The sequence below is a fragment of the Pseudonaja textilis genome, chromosome 15 (genome assembly GCF_049901715.1).
Source record: "Pseudonaja textilis isolate UNSWEBS1 chromosome 15, rPseTex1.2, whole genome shotgun sequence".
Lineage (NCBI taxonomy): Eukaryota > Metazoa > Chordata > Lepidosauria > Squamata > Elapidae > Pseudonaja > Pseudonaja textilis.
The window spans coordinates 12,098,674-12,117,585 of NC_142004.1; the positions used below are offsets into that span (position 1 = coordinate 12,098,674).

At 50.0% G+C, this 18,912-nt stretch overlaps 2 protein-coding genes across 3 annotated transcripts in view; one reads left to right on the top strand and one right to left on the bottom strand.

Annotated features, from left to right (window-relative positions):
- Position 1: 1 nt before the first annotated feature.
- Positions 2-10,458, top strand: C15H12orf43 (chromosome 15 C12orf43 homolog). 2 transcript variants are annotated; one of them, XM_026717050.2, is made up of 6 exons: positions 2-245; positions 4,697-4,742; positions 5,786-5,884; positions 7,842-7,915; positions 8,336-8,429; positions 9,617-10,458. In XM_026717050.2, the coding sequence occupies exons 1-6, from the start codon at positions 122-124 to the stop codon at positions 9,942-9,944; spliced, it is 765 nt and encodes a 254-aa protein (XP_026572835.1). In that variant the 5' UTR covers positions 2-121; the 3' UTR covers positions 9,945-10,458. The 2 variants fall into 2 exon arrangements, with proteins under 2 accessions (XP_026572835.1, XP_026572834.1); XM_026717049.2 differs by having other exon boundaries at positions 29-245; positions 9,614-10,458.
- Positions 10,459-10,788: 330 nt separating this feature from the next.
- HNF1A (HNF1 homeobox A) overlaps positions 10,789-18,912 on the bottom strand; it is a 30,338-nt gene continuing 22,214 nt past the window's right edge. The window contains exons 6-10 of the mRNA XM_026717048.2: positions 18,205-18,406; positions 16,723-16,914; positions 16,487-16,608; positions 13,439-13,580; positions 10,789-12,208 (exon numbers count right to left, since the gene is read on the bottom strand). Coding sequence (XP_026572833.1) covers positions 12,087-12,208; positions 13,439-13,580; positions 16,487-16,608; positions 16,723-16,914; positions 18,205-18,406 — 780 coding nt within the window. The 3' untranslated portion in view covers positions 10,789-12,086. The remainder of the gene's footprint in view (positions 12,209-13,438; positions 13,581-16,486; positions 16,609-16,722; positions 16,915-18,204; positions 18,407-18,912) is intronic.

Sequence of the window (18,912 nt, forward strand, 5' to 3'; positions counted from 1 at the left end):
CGAAGGTTCCGGCGCGAGGGATCCCTCGGCGAGGCAGCGGCCTTTCCTGACCCGTCTCGCGCCTGGCCCTCCCTCCCGGACTACGGCTCCCAGAGTTCTCCGCGGCGAGCACGGCTTGGCGATGGCGGCGCCCGGCCCTGAGGCGAGCGACGGCGACAGCGAGGAAGAAGCGGCGGCCTGGCAGCGCCTGCGGGAGGCGGCCTGGGATCCGGCGCTCGGTCGAGCGGCCGCCCTGGATCCAGTCGGTAGGGCTTCCTGGCCTGCGAGGGTCCAGTCGGCCGGGCCTGCTCTGCGGCCTCCGGGAAGGCGCCCCGATCCACCCGGCGCCGCCCCGCTTGCCAAGGGAGCTCTGTGGCCACGCCGGCCCTGGGCGTCCCCGACAGGCAGTCGAGCCTTTCCGGCGTCTTAGGACCTGCGGAATGAGTCTCCGCGGCGGCGGGGCTTGCTCTCAGGCGGGCGCCGGGGAGACGAAGCGCTTCGGTTGCTGCCAGGGTGGATGTAGGGCAGGGGGCCCCGACCTTGGACCCCCTTTAAGACTGGTAGACTTCAACTCCCAGGATTCCTCAGCCGGCTTTGCTCTAACTCCGCCGGCTTTGCTGGCTGAGGAATCCTGGGAGTTGAAGTCCACAAGTGCCAAGGTTGGGGGCCCTGATCATGGGAGGGTTTTTGGGGGGATGTATGTGCGTCACAAAATATACCTATGTTTTTATATACATACACCACACACAAACATATACAGACAATCCTTGACTTACAGCAGTTCATTTAGTGACAATTTGAAGTGAAACCGCCACTGAACAAGGAGAGATTCAACCTAGAAATAAGGAGGAATTTTCTGACAGAACAATCAACCCATGGAACAGAAGTTGCCCTCGGAAGTTGTGGGAGCTTCATCACTGGAGGCTTTCAAGAAGAGACTGGGCTGCTCTGTGTCAGAAACGGTGTAGGGTCTCCCGCTTGGGGAGTGGAGGTTGGACTAGATGACCTCTGAGGTCTCTTCCAACTCTATAAAGGAGATTTATGACCATTTTTCACATTTATGACCGTTGTAGCATCCTTATGCTTATGATTCACATCCTTGGCAACTGGTTCGTATTTATGACGGTTGCCACATCCTGTGCTAATGGAGTCCACCTTTTGTGACCTGAAAAGTAAAGTCTATGGGGAAGCCAGATTCACTTAATGACCGTATTACTAACTGAACAATTGTTGTGGTTCACTTAACAACTGTGACAAGAAAAGACAAAGTGGGACACAACTCATTTTAATGGTCTTGCTGTCAAATTTTGGGCTCTGTCATCATAAATCATATTATATGTAATATAACACATAATATATGCATATGCATAATATATATGTGCTACAAATACAGTCACGTAAGAAGGAGGATTCAATACCCATCACCTCCCTGTGACGAAGTTTGTGCAACAGACTCCAGGAGATACTTTCGATCACTCCGCTCAATTTGCCCTTGGAGGTTAGTACTGCTTTATAAGGCCTTGGAATTTTTGGTCACCACAATATAAAAACGATGTTGAGACTCTAGAAAGAGTGCAGAGAAGGGCAACAAAGATGATTGGAGGCTAAAAAATAAGAACCATTGCAGTCTAGTGAAAAGGACTAGCAATAGCACTTAGACTTATATACAACTTCAGAGTCCTTTATAGCCCTCTCTATGCAGTTTACAGAGTTGGCCTGTTGCCCCCAGCAATCTGTGTCCTCATTTTACCCACCTCAAGGATGGAAGGCTGAGTCAACCTTGAGCCAGTGAGAAGTGAATTGCCAAACTGCAGGCAGCTGGCAGTCAGCAGAAGTAGCCTGCTTACTGCACTCTAACCACTGAGCCGCCATTGCTGTAGGGATGACATGATAGCAGTGCTCCAATATTTGAGGGGCTGCCACAAAGAAGGGGGGGGGGTCAAGCTATTTTCCAAAGCACCTGAAGGCAGGACAAGAAGCAATAAACAGAAACTAATCAAGGAGAGAAGCAACCTGGAATTAAGGAGAAATTTCCTAACTATGAGGACAATTAATCAGTGGAACAGAAGTTGTGGGGGCTCCATCACTGGAGGTGCTTTAAAAGGAGGGATCCTTGCTTTGGTGCTTCTAATCGTCTGCTTATATTGAATGACAACAGGGGAGTTAACCATCTTTGCCCCTTCTGAAGACTTTGCCCTAGAGATGACCCATGTCTATGGAATGGTCTGAGGCTGTCAACTCTGCTCCTGTTCTGATAGCCAGACACCGCCAGACAAGTGGGGGAGCATTGGAAAATGGGCAGAAATTGATAATGATGGTGCATATCCCTCTATGGCTGGGACCTGTTTTGCAGTAATTCTGATCCTTTATAGATAGATTGACAGAGTTGGAAGGGGCCCATGTGGGTTGCTGATGTTTTTAGATATCTATGCTCTATCTGGTTAAAAGAAAAACCTGGGGCAGGAAGCAACACTTTTCCTTATGCTGACTGGGAGAACTGAGAAAATGGCTGGCATGCAAAAAAAACCCCATCCAGCCGTCCCTTATTATGTGCTGACACTTCATAAAAGTAGATCAACTGATGGCATGAGGAGAGCTGGGTCACGTGAGCAGATCTTTGTGCAACAGGTCTAATGCGAGCAAACGTAGCTTCAGAGGGATTAAAGAAACAGGAGTGGTGGGGTTATGATATGGGTTGCCTCCCAAATGCAGGAAAAATTCCTTTACAGAGCTTGTTTCGACATCACTGTCGAGGAAGCCTCGTCCAGCAACCCCAGATCTCACCTGTCTTCGTGTTGTGTCACCTGACAATTAAGGCTTCAAGAAAAGACCTTAAGGAAAAAGAATTCAGCATTAAAATGTGGAGAGAAATTGGGGTCTGAGTTCTCTTCTCCCGACTAAACGTGTTAAAAGCCAGCAACCTGCTCGTCCCTCCCACTAGGCAAATGTCTCTCCTAAAATGCAGTACGAGGTGTCCTCACTTGCTGGCTGCAATTGGGGACAGTCCGTTGCTAAATAATGTGGTTGTAAAGCAACATCAAATGACCGTGCCAACATACAACATCAGTTCCAGCTGTGGTTGTAAAGTGAATTGTCTGCAGTCATTAAGCAAGACACTTTGTGACTTCCAGCCAGCTTTCCATGGTCTTTGCTTCTCAGAAGCAGCAGCAGAAGTTGCAGTTGTGGTCGTATGACAGCATGGATGCTGTGAGAATCTCAATTGCAAGAACCAATTGTAACTCATCTTTTTCAGGGCTGTCATAATTTCAGGTGGTTGCTAAATGGGTAGTCAGTAAGCAAGGACTACCTGTATAGCATCCGGGACTGGAATCGATATACCAGGTGCCCCATTTTATGAGTTTTCTGGCCACAAGAAAGTAGCAAGAAGTGAATTAGCAACGCAGTTGTGAAGTTAAGAATCTGCTTTCCCCATTGGCTTTCCTTTGTTGGAAGGTCGCAAAAGGGAATCATAATTCAGTAGTGAAGCATCCGGGGATGCAGTGGTCATAGTTGTGAAAAGTGGTCATAAGTCACTTTCTTCAGTGCTGTTGTAATTTTGAATGGTCACTGAATGAACTGTTGTAAGTCGAGGACTGTATTTGCCTTTCTTGCTTCACTATCACACTGTTGGCTTCTATTCAACTTGTCCATCAAGACATCCAGATGCCTTTTACATGTCTGGCTCATGCATCCTGTTATTTTATATATCTATCTATCTCTGTGTGTGTGTGTGTGTGTGTGTGTGTGTGTGTGTGTGTATTTACTTTTTTCTTACTTAGATTAGGAGCTTGCTTTTGTCTCTGTTTACATCCATGCTGCTGGGTTTTGCTCAAGGTAGCTCTGCTGTCTGCTATCTGTACACTGGTAACCATTTCCCTAGTTCCTTGTCAAAGCCATTTATCAAACAGAACCTGCCACCCCCCCACCCCTTGATGCTCCCCTCCAGCTCAGCACAGAGCCATTGAGCATTCTCTGCTTACAGTGGTTCAACCAGCTCTGCATCTACTCAGGGGTAGCATTGTCTGGTCTCTGTTTTACTGACTTCTTCTCTACTTGGCTCATGAGAGAGGCTTTATCATGTTTTGATGAATAGCAATGGCACTTATATGCCTCTTCACAATCCTTTCCAGCCCTCGCTAAGCGGTTTACAGAGTCAGCCTCTTGCTCCCAACAACAATCTGGCTCCTCATTTTACCCACCTCGGAAGGATGGAAGGCTGAGTCAACCTGGAGCCAGTGAGAATCGAACTGCCGGCAGCCAGCAGTCAGCAGAAATAGCCTGCTATGCTGCATTCTAACCACTGTGCCACCACAGCTCTTAAGACTTTGATACCAGCCCTCAGTAATTTAAAGCCCTCTCTAAGCAGTTTACAGAGTCAGCTTATGGCCACCAACAACCTGGGTCCTCATTTTACTGACCTTGGATGGAAGGCTGAGTCAACCTTGAGCCTCGTGAGAATCGAATTGCCAAACTGCTGGCAACCGGCAGTCAGTAGACCTAGCCTGCAGTACTGCACTCTAACCCCTGCGCCACTGAAACTCAAACAGGGGGTGTGCGCTGCATTCCCGTAGTCAGTTAAACTGGTCTTTCTGCCGAATTCTCTATGGATCACTAGAGCTCTTTCTGCCATCAGTTTTCTATATTTCTGGATTCCTTAGTCGCAACTGTTGTGAATTCATGTTGAAGTCTTTTTTTTAATTTGGATTTTTGTTTTCAGAGAATTCGAGGAAAAGGAAGCAGCAGGCAGGTGGATCCAGCATCAGGTAATTAAGCTGTCCCCAACTGCATCTACTAGGCCTAATTCTGACTCTTAAACAGGGGTACCTCTTCCCTCCATTGCAAGTCACAGCTTCCCTCCACAAGCAAGAGAAACAAGTGGTTGTGGGTGAGAAACACTGAAGAGTGTAGGCTGAAATCCTTGACTCCCGACATGCTAGCTTTCCAAAGGCAAGAAAGAGTCAAAAGGTTCAGGCAGTACTCAGGAGGAGGCGGTTTCTTCACTGAATTGGGGATTGTTTCCTGCAAGTCACATTTAGACTTTAGAGATCTACTACAGTGAAAGCAGACGAATCCCAAATCAGATAGGGTAGGGCAGTGGTGGCTAACCTGTTTGGGCTCCTGTGGCAAAAATTGTGCACGCGCTTGCGCTTGCGTGCCAGCACCTAGAAGGCAATGCATGCTCCCCCACGCCCCCTACACATGCGCGTGCAATCCCCACCCCACTCCGTTGCTGCCCCCTTACCTGCACTACGCCTCACAGCTGATTTTCGGCCGGTTTGAGGCCTTTTTCAGCCTCCCAGAGGCTTGAGGAAGGCTTCTGCAGGCTTTGCAGGCTGAAAACTAGGGCCATTTCGTCACTTCAGGTATTTCCGGAAAAACAGGAAGTGACAAAACGGGCTTAGTTTTCGGCCTGCAGAAGCCTTCCTGAAACCTCTGGGCGGCCGAAAAAGGCCTCAAGTGCCCCTGGAGGTAGGGTGTTTCTTTTCCCACAGCTTTCCAGGGACATCCACAGAAGAGCACGGACTTCAGCTCCCAGCATCCCAGCCATCAAAATCATTTCAGAGAGCTATAGTTCATACAAACTATAGTTTGGAAACTATAGTTCATACAAATTATCTGTCCTGGATGACATGAAGTGCAATTGCCAGATTCTCTCAGGGATCCCCAAATCCATCCCAGTGATTCTGTGCAAAGTGAACTACCTGAATGGATAATCAAATTGATAATTGATCAAAGTCTTCTAGAGATTACTCCTGTGGCAAAGGGAATCTTAGAAAATAACTGAACGTTAATTCTCCTGAAACAGAGAGAAGATCTGCAATCATGAGCAGGATGGAAATGAACTGCAAACCACGCCAGAATTTCGAGCACACGTTGCAAAGAAACTGGACACGATCTTGGACAAGTAGGCACAAACATTTTATTCACATTTTCCTCTTGGGCGCGGCCTTGTGGGAGCTTTTCCTAGAGAATTCTGAATAGCAGTAGCAATACATTGAGACATTTACTGCTTCACGGGGCTTTGCAACCCTCTCTAAGCATTTGACAGCCTTTTGCCCCCAACAATGTGGGTCCTCATTTTACCGACCTCAGAAGGATGGAAGGCTGGCTCAACCTTGAGTTGGTCAGGATCAAACGCCAGATGGTAGGCAGAGTCAGCCTGCAATCCTGCATTCTAACCACTGCACTATCGTGGCTTCTGAATAGTACATTTTACATTCCCACCCTGAGGGTCTTATCGATATACTGCAGATACCTCTTAGTTGGCAATGTTGGTTGGTGTCAGTATTGTTGGCTTGCAAAGCAGTTTCTAGAGTAGAGATCCCGATTTGCACAGAATTGCATGAACATCCTTGGCGTAAAAAAAACTCCATGATGTGCTTTTAACCCAAATGTGCCAACCTGCTTGGTGTGGCCCTTGCCAGGGCATGCTTCATGTGGCATGGACACAACCAAGGCTGGTAGTCCAACTTCTTTCCAATCAACATGCTCCTTGAAAATCTCCATGGGCAGCAGAAGTCAATATATAAACGCTATATATATATATAAAACGTACAATTATATGAATGTTTAAAATAAATAACTAAACATCTGTGGAGAGGGTCTTTTGGGGGATGATAACTTGGCCCATGAGAGAGAGTGGCAGAGTCCTTGAAGTAACAACTGAAAGAAAAGAAATACAAGTCATCCTCATTTTAGTAGCTGCCTTGTTTAGTGACTGTTCACAGTTATGACGGTGACGAAACAGTAACTTTCCATCCGATCCTTGCATCTACGCCTTTGGAGATCACAGGAAAGCTGAAGTGAAATTATCAGCCCAGTGGCAGTTCCTCTTAGTGGCTGTTTTGTTTAATGACTGAGTTGTGGGTTCCCATTGTGGTCACTACACAATGATTCCCTCTAGATATAACAGGGGTCTATGAAGCCAAGAGAATATAACAAGATAGGATCAATCTGAAAGGAAGTGATGGCCTTGTGGACTGGAGGGGATGACATGAAGGTAGAAACGTGACAGGAGGGCTAAAAAAACAGGTCAGAAAGCAGCCATGAGTGTTATCTAGCTTTGCTGGCTGAGGAATTCCGGGAGTTGACGTCCACAAGTCTTAAAGTGGCCAAGGTTGGAGACCCCCGATCCAGTTGTGTTGGTTGCAGGTGAAAGGACCCAAAGGCTGGAGGTGTTTGCATGTTACACACCTCAGTGATGGGATAACGGAAGAACCGGAGGTGAATCTGTGGGCAAAATGTGCAACATTCTGAACCAATGTCATCAAGGGGAAAGTTTTTTCTATGCCATCCATGTCCCTGTCCAGCGACTCTGGGCAGTTAAAACATTCCCTTAAGTAGCCTGAATGGATGTGTTGAAACAAGAGGAGAGATGATTAACTTTCCTTCTCTGAAGCTAACCAAACAACGACTGGTTTCAAAATAACCGTCTTGTCTTGGTGAAAAGGTCCATTACTTCCCACATCAGCCACGCAGTCCTAGATTCCTCTGTGCCTTTCTCTAGGTGTGGGAGGAGGGAAAAGCCCCCGACTCTCTGGATGGCCCTGACTTTGCCCTTTGCCTCTTTCCACCTGCATTCCTACTGTGCCAAAAATGGCCAGGCTCCCCTGAAGTCATTTGGACAGAATCGGTTCTGCTGGTCTGGCTCCCTATCTCTGGTTTATGGGCCCCAGGTTTTGGGCCTTCTGGGAACTTAGGCCAGCTCGGAGTGTTAATGATCAACAAGCACTCGGTTGCCGATTTAGCCTGTGGCTTTTTTCAGGCAGGAAGCTCACTGCTGGCCTCCTTTGGCACCACGCCCAGTGGCAGCCCTGGCTTCCTCTCTTCCTCTGCCGCGCTGATCCTGCTTTTCCTTTCAGGGTGATAACCCTCTCGACGTGCCCACTGCGACTCCCGCGACATGAGAACAGCGCCTTCCTGGAAGAAGACAACGGTGAGCCGCTTGCTTGGGGGAAATCCCTTGGGGGAACTGTGTCCTCTTCCTTTAGCCTGCGTTGTCTGGAGTTCCAGAGCAGGGAAGCTGTGCTGGCTGGGGAATTCTGGGAGTTGAAGTCCCCCAGGTCATACAGGTGCCAAGGTTGGACACCCCGGCTCCAGGTGGATGCTTGAGCATCCGCCTGGCATTGACGGGGGGGAAGGGGGAGGGGTTTACTTCTTTCCGAGGGTCTGTCTTTCGGCACCGGACATTGATGCTTGCAGCGTGAGCTGTAGGAGGCTCAGCTCCGCTAAGCCTTTTCTTCCTCCTTTCAGGCAGCAGCTTTTAATTCTAGAAACTGGCCCAGGGTTCCAGGCCAGGCCTGAGCCACTAACTCACACAGCACCTTCCCTCTTGTTTCCTCCTGAAACGGCGCAGGATTCCGCCTCTTCTCCTCCTCTGTCCTGGGAGACTGTGGGGAGCCAGAAGCCGCCCCTCGGAAACGGTCGGCATTGCAGCATTCCAGCTCCAGGTAAGGAATGGGAATGGGAGGGAGGGGACCTCTGCCATGGAAGGGGGTGACAGACGAAGACTTCTGGCTTGCCCATGAGCCTTGGTCAGACTGTGAGGCTGGTTCTGGGCTCTGGCAACCTGCCAGCCGGAGAGTGCCTCGCCCTCCTGGGTTCATTTTATTTGTTGACTTCTATCTCAGCCAACTCAAAGTAGCAAATATACGAAGGCTCCTCCTGCTCCTGTTGTCCCACCAACCACCACTCCGTGAGGTGGGTTGGCCCAACGATAACCCGGCGGCTTTCCTGCCTAAGGCAGGACTAGAAGTCGCTGTCTTCTGGGTGATTGTCCCAAAGTCTTCCAGGGGTCCTTCATGCCTAAGGAGGGATTAGAACTCACGGTCTCCTGGTCATTGGCCCAAGATCGCCCAGCCAGTTTTCGTGCCTAAGGGAGAACTAGAACTCGCTGTCTCCTGGTTTCTAGCCTGGTGTCTTAACCACCAAGCCAAACTGATTCGTATTCTGTGTCTAGCAACAATCTTTAACTGAATGGAGAGAGCCTTGGTCCTCTAAGCCGTGGCTTAGATCAGGGGACCCCAAACTTGGCCGCTTTAAGACTTGTGGACTTCAACTCCCAGAATTCTCCAGCCAGCCTAGGAGTTGAAGTCCACAAGTCTTAAAGCGGCCAAGTTTGGGGTCCCCTGGCTTAGAGGGTGGTATGGACCAAAGCAGTAGGTTTAACTTGATGCCAATCTAATATCTTGGCACAGCATGATAGGATTTACACAGCACACAGCATCGTAAACGGATTCAGTTTGCATAACATGGTGATTGTGTCCACACAGGATAACAAGTGCATATTGTGCAAACTCAGCACGTGAAGTTGGGTGTTGTACAAAGAATATTGGTTGAATCACTCGATTAAAGATAAGTCGGCATGACTCACTCATAAAGGAACAAAACAGCTGGTCTTCCAGTTAATATGGCTTCATTGCTATATTCCCCACCCCCACTCCTATGTGTAGCTAGATCTTTTGCACTGTTTCATTCTCAGAATTGTAAGCCATTAATAAATATATATATATATATATAGTATTTAAATATTTATATATTTTTATACACACACACACACACACACACACACACACACACATACATATATTATTTATAGTAATTCTGCTTTCCTCCCCGCTTGTGGTTCTTCCAGCAGCCTGGAAAGTGACTCAGATTGGCACAGATGCCAAGAGGTTGCGGTGACGGCAGCAGACATTCTGAAACAGAGCGGTCTGCCCCCGCCAGTGGCCCAGGACTCCGGCCAAACAATAGAGGCTACGTGGAAGAAAGTCAAAAAGAAGAAGAAGAAGAAGAAGAAAGGGAAAAGAGAGGAGAATGGCCAGCCCGGGGCCATCGAAGCAGTGAGTAACAGCCAGAACAAGGAGCTCTCGTGTCCCAGCAGTCCGGAGGCCATCAGTTGGACAGAGACGATGCAGAGGAAGAGAAAGAGGAAAAGGAGGAAGGCGGAAGCAGGAACAGACTGACCCTTCCTCCAATACTTATTTGCCAGGGGGAGTTACTTCACAGGGGGCAGGGGGCTCCTGAGTTGGGCCCGGGACTCCTTCAGTGACGGAAAAGAGCTGCTCCAACTCCTGTGGTGGGGAGGGCGGCTGTGGCTCCTGGGTAGCCTAACAAATTGGGGGAAGAGCGGGCGGGCACTCCTTGCGTCCCATCAAAGTGGACACCCCAACTGCCGCTTTCTCGGGTGAGCCTTGGCGGCTCTTGGAGCTGCAGGAAATGGAGGCGGGGGGCGGGCAGCGAAGATTGTGGGGGGGGGGGGCAGGGATGCCCAGCTTTGTGGGTCACCTGGAGGAGTGGCCGGAGCAGCTTCTCTGTTTTCTCACCTCCTCCATCTGAAGAACGATGTGACTCCGCCTTTACAGATATGGTTCCAGATCCTATGAGATGGGTCCCTTTGTGAATAGCCAATGTACATAACAATATTTTAACATCTTCCCTGTTTTATTGACCAAAAGTTAAATATATGTACAAAACAGAGCGGATGAGGCCTGTGATTCTGCCTGTGAAGTCTCCAGAGTGCTCTGGGGCCTAAGAGCAACACCTGGAGCTTGAAACACCCAAATGGGTAAATTTGGCTACTGATTTACAAGATTCCAAAGCTCAATGAGTAATATTCTGAGCCTCAAATAAGTACAGGGTGATGCTTAGGCAAGACTTATGCCTAGTTAATTTCTGATTTTCTTTTCCACTCTGGCTTGACCAGTGATTTTCCCTCTGGCTTTTTTCTTTTGGCTTCTTCCATGTGAACAATTTGTGGTTCTCCTAGCAACAGAAGGGTCTTGGCTTTGCCTGTTGGGTGTGGAGACACTGCTGTCCAGTAAGGAGGTCAAGCGTAAGCTAGCCTATCCCCAAACATTCACTAGGAAAGAAGTTTGTATTGTGCATTTGGAGAAGTGGCCTAATTGGCTGAGTTGTTGCCCACGATAGCAGACACACACGTCTCCAGCCACGGCACAGGTGTCTCCGGAGCCGGATTCCAAAATGAGCAACCCCGCTAGGAAAAAAGCACAGCTACCATTTAAACCCCCTGTGAAAAAAAAAAAAGCCTGTTTCTGCAACTGGTCCAAATTATGCCCAGTCAGAGGCTGTTACTTAACTAACCTAGCACTTGGGAGGGAGGAAGGGTGCCTGAATCCAGGAAGGGGATGTTGAGGCAGGTCAGAGGCAGACGGAGGGGAGCTGATGGAATGCAGGGGGTCTCAAATTCTTTGACTTGAGGTAGCAGCAACAGAGTCCCTTTGTTTTTAAGCAATTTATAGAAATGATGCTCATCCTCTTTGGGGATTTATTGCTATTTTTACAAACATCAGGAGGACAAGCTATTTGGTTTGCTTATTTCTAAAATGGGAGGCGAGACTTACATGTTTCCATGTTTTACTTAGGCTCTTAACTCTATTATGAGCGTGTCTTTTAATTTAAATTTGAAAGAGTATTCTGTTGATGATGTAGAATGCCTCGGTTACACTTGATTGCTGCCAGCGCAGATTCCTGGTGCCTTGCACAATTGCACAAGCATGTAGAAGGTCCAAGAAGTATCAGCTGCCCGGTTCAGACCTTTGGAGTTGCTCTCCTTGCAGTTTCCGCCTGGGGCTCAGCCTGCGGGGCCGCTTGTGGGCTGAGAACCTGCCAGGAGCATCTCTGCAACCAGAGCCAAGTTGAGTCCAAGTTCTCCCACGGCTCAGTGCCCCAGGTGTGGGCCTGTCCTAGAGGATGCGTGGTCCCTTTCTTTGTTCCCTGTTCCAACTCTGCTTTGTCCTTCTTCCGAGTCTTGCTCTGGGATCCCACCTGACGAGCAGGAGGCACCTCACTGTTCTACTCTGGCAGCCAGCCAGCCCCAGATCAAAGAACCTCGTCCACTACAAACCCTTCCTGTCTTCTCAGCAGTGCAAAAGCTCCGTCTCTGCCCCCTGCTTGCTTGGGGCATCTTTTCCTTGGAGTTTTGAAATTGCAGCGTATGGGAGAAGGGGGAAAAGCCACACAAATCCTGGCAGAGGAGGCAGCCAGGGGCACCGCCTGGCCTTCCCGCCCAGGAGCAGGGATGGGGTGCAGGAGAAGGCCCCACGGGCTGCAGGCAAGGGCTGCCGAATGTCCAGTGGCCGGCCAGGTTATTGCGTGGAGGAAGCCATGTGGGTGGAGATGAAGGTCTCTATCACACCGTGGGCAGAGGGCAGCAAGTGGCCGTTGGAGGAGTCGGAGCTCTGGTAAAGGACCAAACTGCCGGAGGAGACTGTTGGTGGGGGGAGAGAGAAGGGAGGGATGGGGGCAGCAGAAACAACAGGTGAGCACATCGCACAAGGAGCTTTTCGCTCTTTCCTTCACAATCCCTACACCCTCACCCCAAAGTATCCCACGTCCTATTTAATCAGCTCATTTTAAAAACACGGAAGGGATCATTGTTAAAGGCACCTGTGACAGACAGCATGTTTCATTCCTAGAGCAGGGTCTCCAACCGTGGCAACTTTAAGCCTGGTGGACTTCAACTCCCAGAATCCCCAGCCAGCTTTGCTGGCTGGGGATTCTGAGAGTTGAAGTCCACCAGGCTTAAAGTTGCCACGGTTGGAGACCTCTTCCCTAGAGAGTTTGTGGCTGACTGTTTGGGGGCATCCCATTCTGGCAGGGGATGGCGACTCTTCTGAGGGGACACCCCTTGCTAAGCAGATCCCCGAGGAACAGAGGAAGGTCCCTGTCTCCCTCCTTCGCCCCAGGCCACCGAAGGCAACGCTTGCCCCTTTGCCTTCCTTTCAGGGCTGTGGGGAGCATTGGGAAGGGGCTGCCAGCATCTCAAAGCCTCCGCGCCCCAGTGGGTGGGGATGCCTCACCTCTGCAGACCTTCCCCAGCCACCTGCAGACGGTTGTGCACGATCGGAGAAGATGGGGTGGCTGTGTGTACACCCACAGGTGGCCGGGTTTGTGCACAGTTAGCCCCAATTGATTTGCCCAGATTAAAGACAACCAAGTGCAGCATTTCTCTGAAGGCAGCTGCCCAACTACCAGACTTTAAGGGGTTACCTTCAATTGAGAAGAGATTAAAAGCACAGAGCTTTTTTTTTTAAAAAAAAATTAATACTGGGGGACCCTTTCATCACCTATGAAATAGAAATTTTATTGGCTCCCTTATGGAGGCATAAACAAGTAATCCTTGGGTTATGACCATAATGGAGGCTGTCTATTACGGCCATAAGTCATAATGGTCGTAAAATGGGTCAGTCACACAACCGATCCAATTTTATAACCTTTTTGCAGGGGTCATTGAGCGAACCCGGTGGTCATAAGTGCAAATGGCGGCTTCGAATAAAACGTTCAGGGATCTAACGGAACATTTCGGGCAGAGGTCTCAAAACTTGGCCACTTTAAGAGTCGTGGACTTTTAACTCCCAGAAATCTGGGAGTTGAAGTCCACAAGTCTTCCAGTGGCCAAGTTTGGGGACCCCTGTCCTAGGGGAAAGTTGCCACTTACCGGCGGGGCTGGAGGTGAGGCGGGGTCCTGACTGAAGGTGCGACTGGATGGAGCCTTCCTGGCCCTGCAAGTGGACCGAAGGCTGGCTGGTCGGCGTTGGGATCCCGGAGTCCGTGGGAGTCTCTGCCTCTGAGGTGAAGATCTGGGGAGAAACCGCAGGACAACACAACGGCTGTTACGTAGGCAGCTTTCCCGTGGCTGCTTGCGAGACGCAGCTCAGTAGAAGACTAAACAGCAGTGTAGTTTTAGGCAGGCGTAGAAAGTCAAACTGATCCAAAACGTTCAGGAGAAACGCTTTGAATCTTGCAGAGCGACGGCCCCTCTGATGTTCGGTATCCAGGGATGCGGTGTGTTTGGGCCTGGAGGGTTTTATCAGGGGCTTCCTCCTGCCCCTCAGACTTCCACACAGCGGTTTGTCAAAGGAGAGCGAACCAAAGCGTTTCACTATTCCCCGGCACTTGGAGCAGCTGTCAAATTTATTCTTGCCCAGTTCCCTTTATTTTGAGCATACCCAAAGAAGCCTTTTTTTTGTCCTTCGCCTCCTCCACTAAAGCTCCTCTTATTTGGAGGGTTTATTTTCCTCTCTCTAAAGTCGGGGGCTTCCCAGCTCTGCTCTTCCGTGAGAATTGCCTGCCTCTCCGCTTCCCGAAGGTGTCTTTTTGTCTCTCTCTCTCTCTCCCCCTTCAGATTTTCACTCAGCTTTTGTGTGCGGCTCTGCTCTTGTTTCCTTCTTCCTTCATTTGGTTTAAAGCAGGGGTGTCCAACCCTGGCAACTTTAAGACTTGTGGACTTCAACTCCCAGAATTCCTCAGCCAGCAAAGCTGGGAGTTGAAGTCCACAAGCAAAGCTGGCTGAGGAATTCTGGGAGTTGAAGTCCACAAGTCTTAAAGTTGCCAAGGTTGGACACCCCTGGTTTAGAGGTTATCGGCACTTTTAAAATTCCCTCCTTTTGGAGCAGCTATCCCTCCTGACGTCCTCTTCCCACTTCTCTGTCCTCTTCCCATTTCTCTCTCCTGCTACGTGCCCTATTTATCCCTCTCCTGTTTTGAACAAAGTCCCAATTCCTTAAAGTCCAAGGCACACCTGTGCCTGTGCTCAGACTTATTGTTTGTTAAAAATCAGGAATCGGCGTTAAATGGTCCATTTCCATTAATTTTCCCACTGTTTCTATTTCCTCAGCTAAACTTCCTATCGCTTTAGCATGCAGTCCAGGACAGCTGAGCCTCTTCGGACTTCCTGGACTCTTGCCCTGGAGCGAATGGTCAGCAAGAGAAGCCTGGAACGTATTGAAAGGGGCAAGAATGGGTGGAGCTTCCATCCTTTGGTGCCTCTGCAACTGGCAAAGTGCCAATAGAATTATTCAGAATAGAATATCAGAGTTGAAAGGGACCTTGGAGATCTTCTAGCACAACCCCCTGCTTAGGCAGGAAACCCTACACCACTTCAGGCAATTTGGTTATCCAACATCTTTGTAAAAACTCCCAGTGTTGGAGAATTCACAACTTCTGGAGGCAACTTGTTCCACTATCAGGAAATTTCTTAGTTCTAGGTTGCTTCTCTCCTTGATGAGTTTCCTCCCTCTTTTTTCTTAGCACCTACAATTTGCCGGCCTCGTACTTTGCAGGAAAGCCCCCTCAACTTTTCCCGCTTCTTCATCCAGTTCCTTCGTCTTCTTTGAAGCAGCTGGGTTCTCCCACCCCAGCTTCTGTGGGGAGGAAGGGAGTAGCCCCCGCTTCAAAGAATTACGTTCACATTAACAAATTGACTACGGCCTGAAAAAGATGCGCTGCTTGAATGAATAATCAGGATGAGTTTCGAGAGTTTCGCTTCTACTTGCCGGAGGTCCAAAGGCCGCCTGAGTCCTTTTCAAATTGTACAGGGACCTTAAAATAACACTCAATCTTTAACAAGCAAATTAAACTTCACAATACCATAAAATCAGTTTTAAAAAAAGGCAATCTTGCCAGCCTTGGCCTTTGATCTTCTAATCTTAAAGACTTCGGAGGAGAAGATCAAAGGCACAGAGCTGGCCATAAAGCTAGGAAAGAGAGAGAGTTCCGAAACCTTTCAAAGGCCGGAAGCTCCTCCTGTCTTCCGTCTAGCAAATATCTCAGCTTTTTATGGCCAGGGAAAACCTGCCCTGGGCAAATTTCCTAGGCTCACACAACCCTTTTAAGCAAGAGCGGGCCACCTTTTGTGAACCGAAGGGTGGCTTCCCAAGGAGGCGGGCAGCATATACATTTAATTTAATGAACGCATGAAATGCAACCAGCTCTCCTTGCCAACCAAGGAACTGGAGGATACCTTGCAGGAACAAAGCAACCTTGCCAGATAAAGCAGGGCCAATATTAGGGTTTGGGGCAGGATGTTTCACTTTAAAGCAGAGGCCTCCAAACTTGGCAACTTTAAGAGTTGTGGACTTCAACTCCCAGAATTCTGGGAGTTGAAGTCCACAACTCTTAAAAGTTGCCAAGTTTGGGGACCCCTGCCTTAAAGGGTGGGAAGGAGAGCAGGACCTCTGTGGAGGGGAAATGCTTCCATTCCTGCCTTCATCCCCTAAGAACACCCTCCAGAATGACCCCAAATCCTATTTGAAACTTGGGGTGTAAAATTTAGCAGGAACAAAGAGATTTAGTTTCAGGTTGTGAAACTCACACTTGTGTTTGGCTAGCAGTGTCATCCAATTGTGTTTGCAAACCGCTCCTTTCTTTCAAGAGAGAATATTTGCAGATCAGGGTTGAACTGTCGGGTCTTTGGTGCTCTCTGAGCTTGCCCGCTTCCTTGCAGACATTTCGTTACCCAACTAGGTCATATCATCAGGGCTAGAAGAGAGCGGGGTTTGCTCTCGGTTTACATACTAGTTTCTTGTCCTACCGAAGACACTGTAGGATAACTTCCCCCTGAGAAACTTGCCCCTTGGGCCAGGGTTGGGTCTGCTGTGGGTGCAGAAGCAGATCCCATGTGGTTCGCCTGAGCTTGTTCTCTGTTGCTGCTTGGACCACTTGGGGTTGGCCCCTTGGGCCCCCTTCACCCCCAGTCCCCCCTCACCTGTTTGGTTGGTGTCAGGCTGGCCAAGGTACTGAGGTTCGCCGTGTCTGTGATCACCATGGTCTGGGGGAGAAGGCTGGTGTGCGCATACTGGGTCGCCTCTGGCTTGTGGCTGTAGAGACCTGGGGACCATGGAAATCAAGAAGGCAGCGTGAGCAACGGAGGCTGGAAGGGGGCAGGGAGGGTGCCCGGCCTGGAGCCTTCCTCGGATGGCCGCCCTCCTGGACCAAACCTACCGTGAGGCGCCTGGATCTGGGCCATGGTGGCCATGAAGGGGCTCTGGTTAAGGTGGCCCTGGACCTGCTGCATGATGGGCTGCTGGTAGGACGGGTGCAGCTGCTGGGAGAACTGGACCGGCTGGAGGGTGGTGAGGCTGCTGCCCATGTTGTTGATCATGGGGACGCTCTGAGCTTGGGTGGAAGCCAGACCTGGAGAGCACAGACCCTTCGTCAGGATGGGCAGCAGCACCCAGAGCTTGTCAAACCCCCCAGCGCCCCCCCCCCTTAACATGATCCCGCAGCCCTCATGCACCCCGCCCCACCATGGGATGGATTCGTCGTCATGCTAAGCCCCGAGATAACCCATTGGCTTGGTTTGGTCCTAGCAGGTTCTTTGGGGAAAAATGGGGTGACTGGCTTAGTGGCCACTTGATGGCTTGTTCAGTCCAGTTGGCTTAGGGTGGTTTAAGGCCCAGGGCTGTCAAACTCCAGGCCAATGGGCTGGATCCAGCCTGCAGGGGGCTTAGATCCGGCCCACGGGGCCCCTCTGGAAGCAGCAAAGGACCGGCCCCCAGTGCCTCTGCCAGCAAACATGGAGCTCAGGGGGGCTCCGTTTTCATTGGCAGGGGGCTAGCAAAACAAACACAAAACAACACAAATGTTTCCCCTTTTGCAGTGGAGCATCCAAGAAGGGACAGGAAGGAAGGAAGGGAAAGAGGAAAGGCAAAGAAAAAGAAAGGAAGAGGGGAAGAGAGCAAGGAAGGAAAAAGAAGGAAAGAGGGGAAGGAAGGAAGAAGAAAGGAGAATGAAGGGGAGAGGAAACGGAAGGAAGGAAGGAAGGAAGGAAGGAAGGAAGGAAGGAAGGAAGGAAGGAAGGAAGATTGATTATAATGAGAGTGAGGAAGGGTCTTGGGGAAGTCCTGCCTTAGCACTTGGCCAACACAGGTGCCACCAAACCGAGGAACTGAACTGGCCACGCCCACCATGGCCACACCTCCAGCCCTCCAAGGTCCAACACAACCCTGATGCGGCCCTCAATGAAATGGAGTTGACACCCCTGGTCTAGCCATTGAGCATACGGCTTTTCATAGTGTGCCATGCTTTTTATTGGTATACTATGGTTTATAGGATTCTGTTGTGCACATGGACTTAAACTCCGGTTAAGATGAATGGTGGCTGCTTGGTGGAATGTAGGAAGCCACCCACATAGGCAAACCTATTAACCTGGAGCACAAATCTCAGTGCAGCACCTTTGGCTACTTCACTGGGTCCTTTGCATGAAGGCTGAGCTCAGTGGTCCTCCGGCCATAATATTTTCCACCCAAAAATATTATCTCGGCTGGAAGGCCTCAAGCTATGGGCAGCCCCTGCCAGTAAGGAAGGAGTGCCCATCTGGGTAGCAGAGGGCATGGCTCCTGAAGAGGGAGCTGCCCTGCACGTCTCCAGGTGCCAGCTACTTTCACGAGGCCCACTCTCCACACTCAATGCCTCCTCACTTACCAATGACTAAGGTGGAGGCCCCCGTGTTGGTGAACGTTGGTGCAAGCGAAGGTGTGTCTCCAGGGCCAATGGCCATGACCCCCGGGAGGGAGGCCATGATGAGGTTCTGCGTTTGATGGCTCAGGGCGTGCGAGTTGGGATCCAGGCTGTGCAGCGCTGTCAGGGTACTGACGGGGGGAAGCGAACCCCCTGGAGCAGAGATCTATGGAACAGGAAGGAAGCCAGAAGGTCTAAGAACCCTTCGGAGCCCAGCACAGTAGTGCCAGAACTCTTGAAGTCAAAAGTCTCTGCCAGCTGATCCTTCTCCTCTCCTGCTGGAGTCCACACCCAGCTTGGACATAAATGTGCTGGGTGATCAGAGTGTAGAGGCCCCATCTGCCACTTGTAGATGGCACATACCAGGAGGGGGAAGCCCTCAAGATAGGCCCACAACGGATGGCAGAAACGGCCAGGGATCCTTCTCCTTGGCTTAGGATGCTCCCCTTGGCTTCTTGTCACAGGGGTCTCAAACTCAATATACCTGGGGGCCGCTGGAGGCAGAGGCTGGGTGAGGCTGGGCCACATAAGGGATTCAACAAAAAACGTTGTTAAAAAAATATCCTCAAATGTCATCAACAGTTCATGATTTCCTGTCCTGAACACATGAATGGAACATTGAACGAAGATCATGAACGGTTCCTCAGAACGTGGCTTCTCCAGCTTACTCCT

Coding starts and splice junctions, on each gene's coding strand:
- C15H12orf43 (XM_026717049.2), top strand. CDS start 122: ATGGCGGCGCCCGGCCCTGAGGCGAGCGACGGCGACAGCGAGGAAGAA. Junction 5,885..7,841: donor CTGGACACGATCTTGGACAA/GTAGGCACAAAC, acceptor TTTTCCTTTCAG/GGTGATAACCCTCTCGACGT. Junction 7,916..8,335: donor CTTCCTGGAAGAAGACAACG/GTGAGCCGCTTG, acceptor GAAACGGCGCAG/GATTCCGCCTCTTCTCCTCC.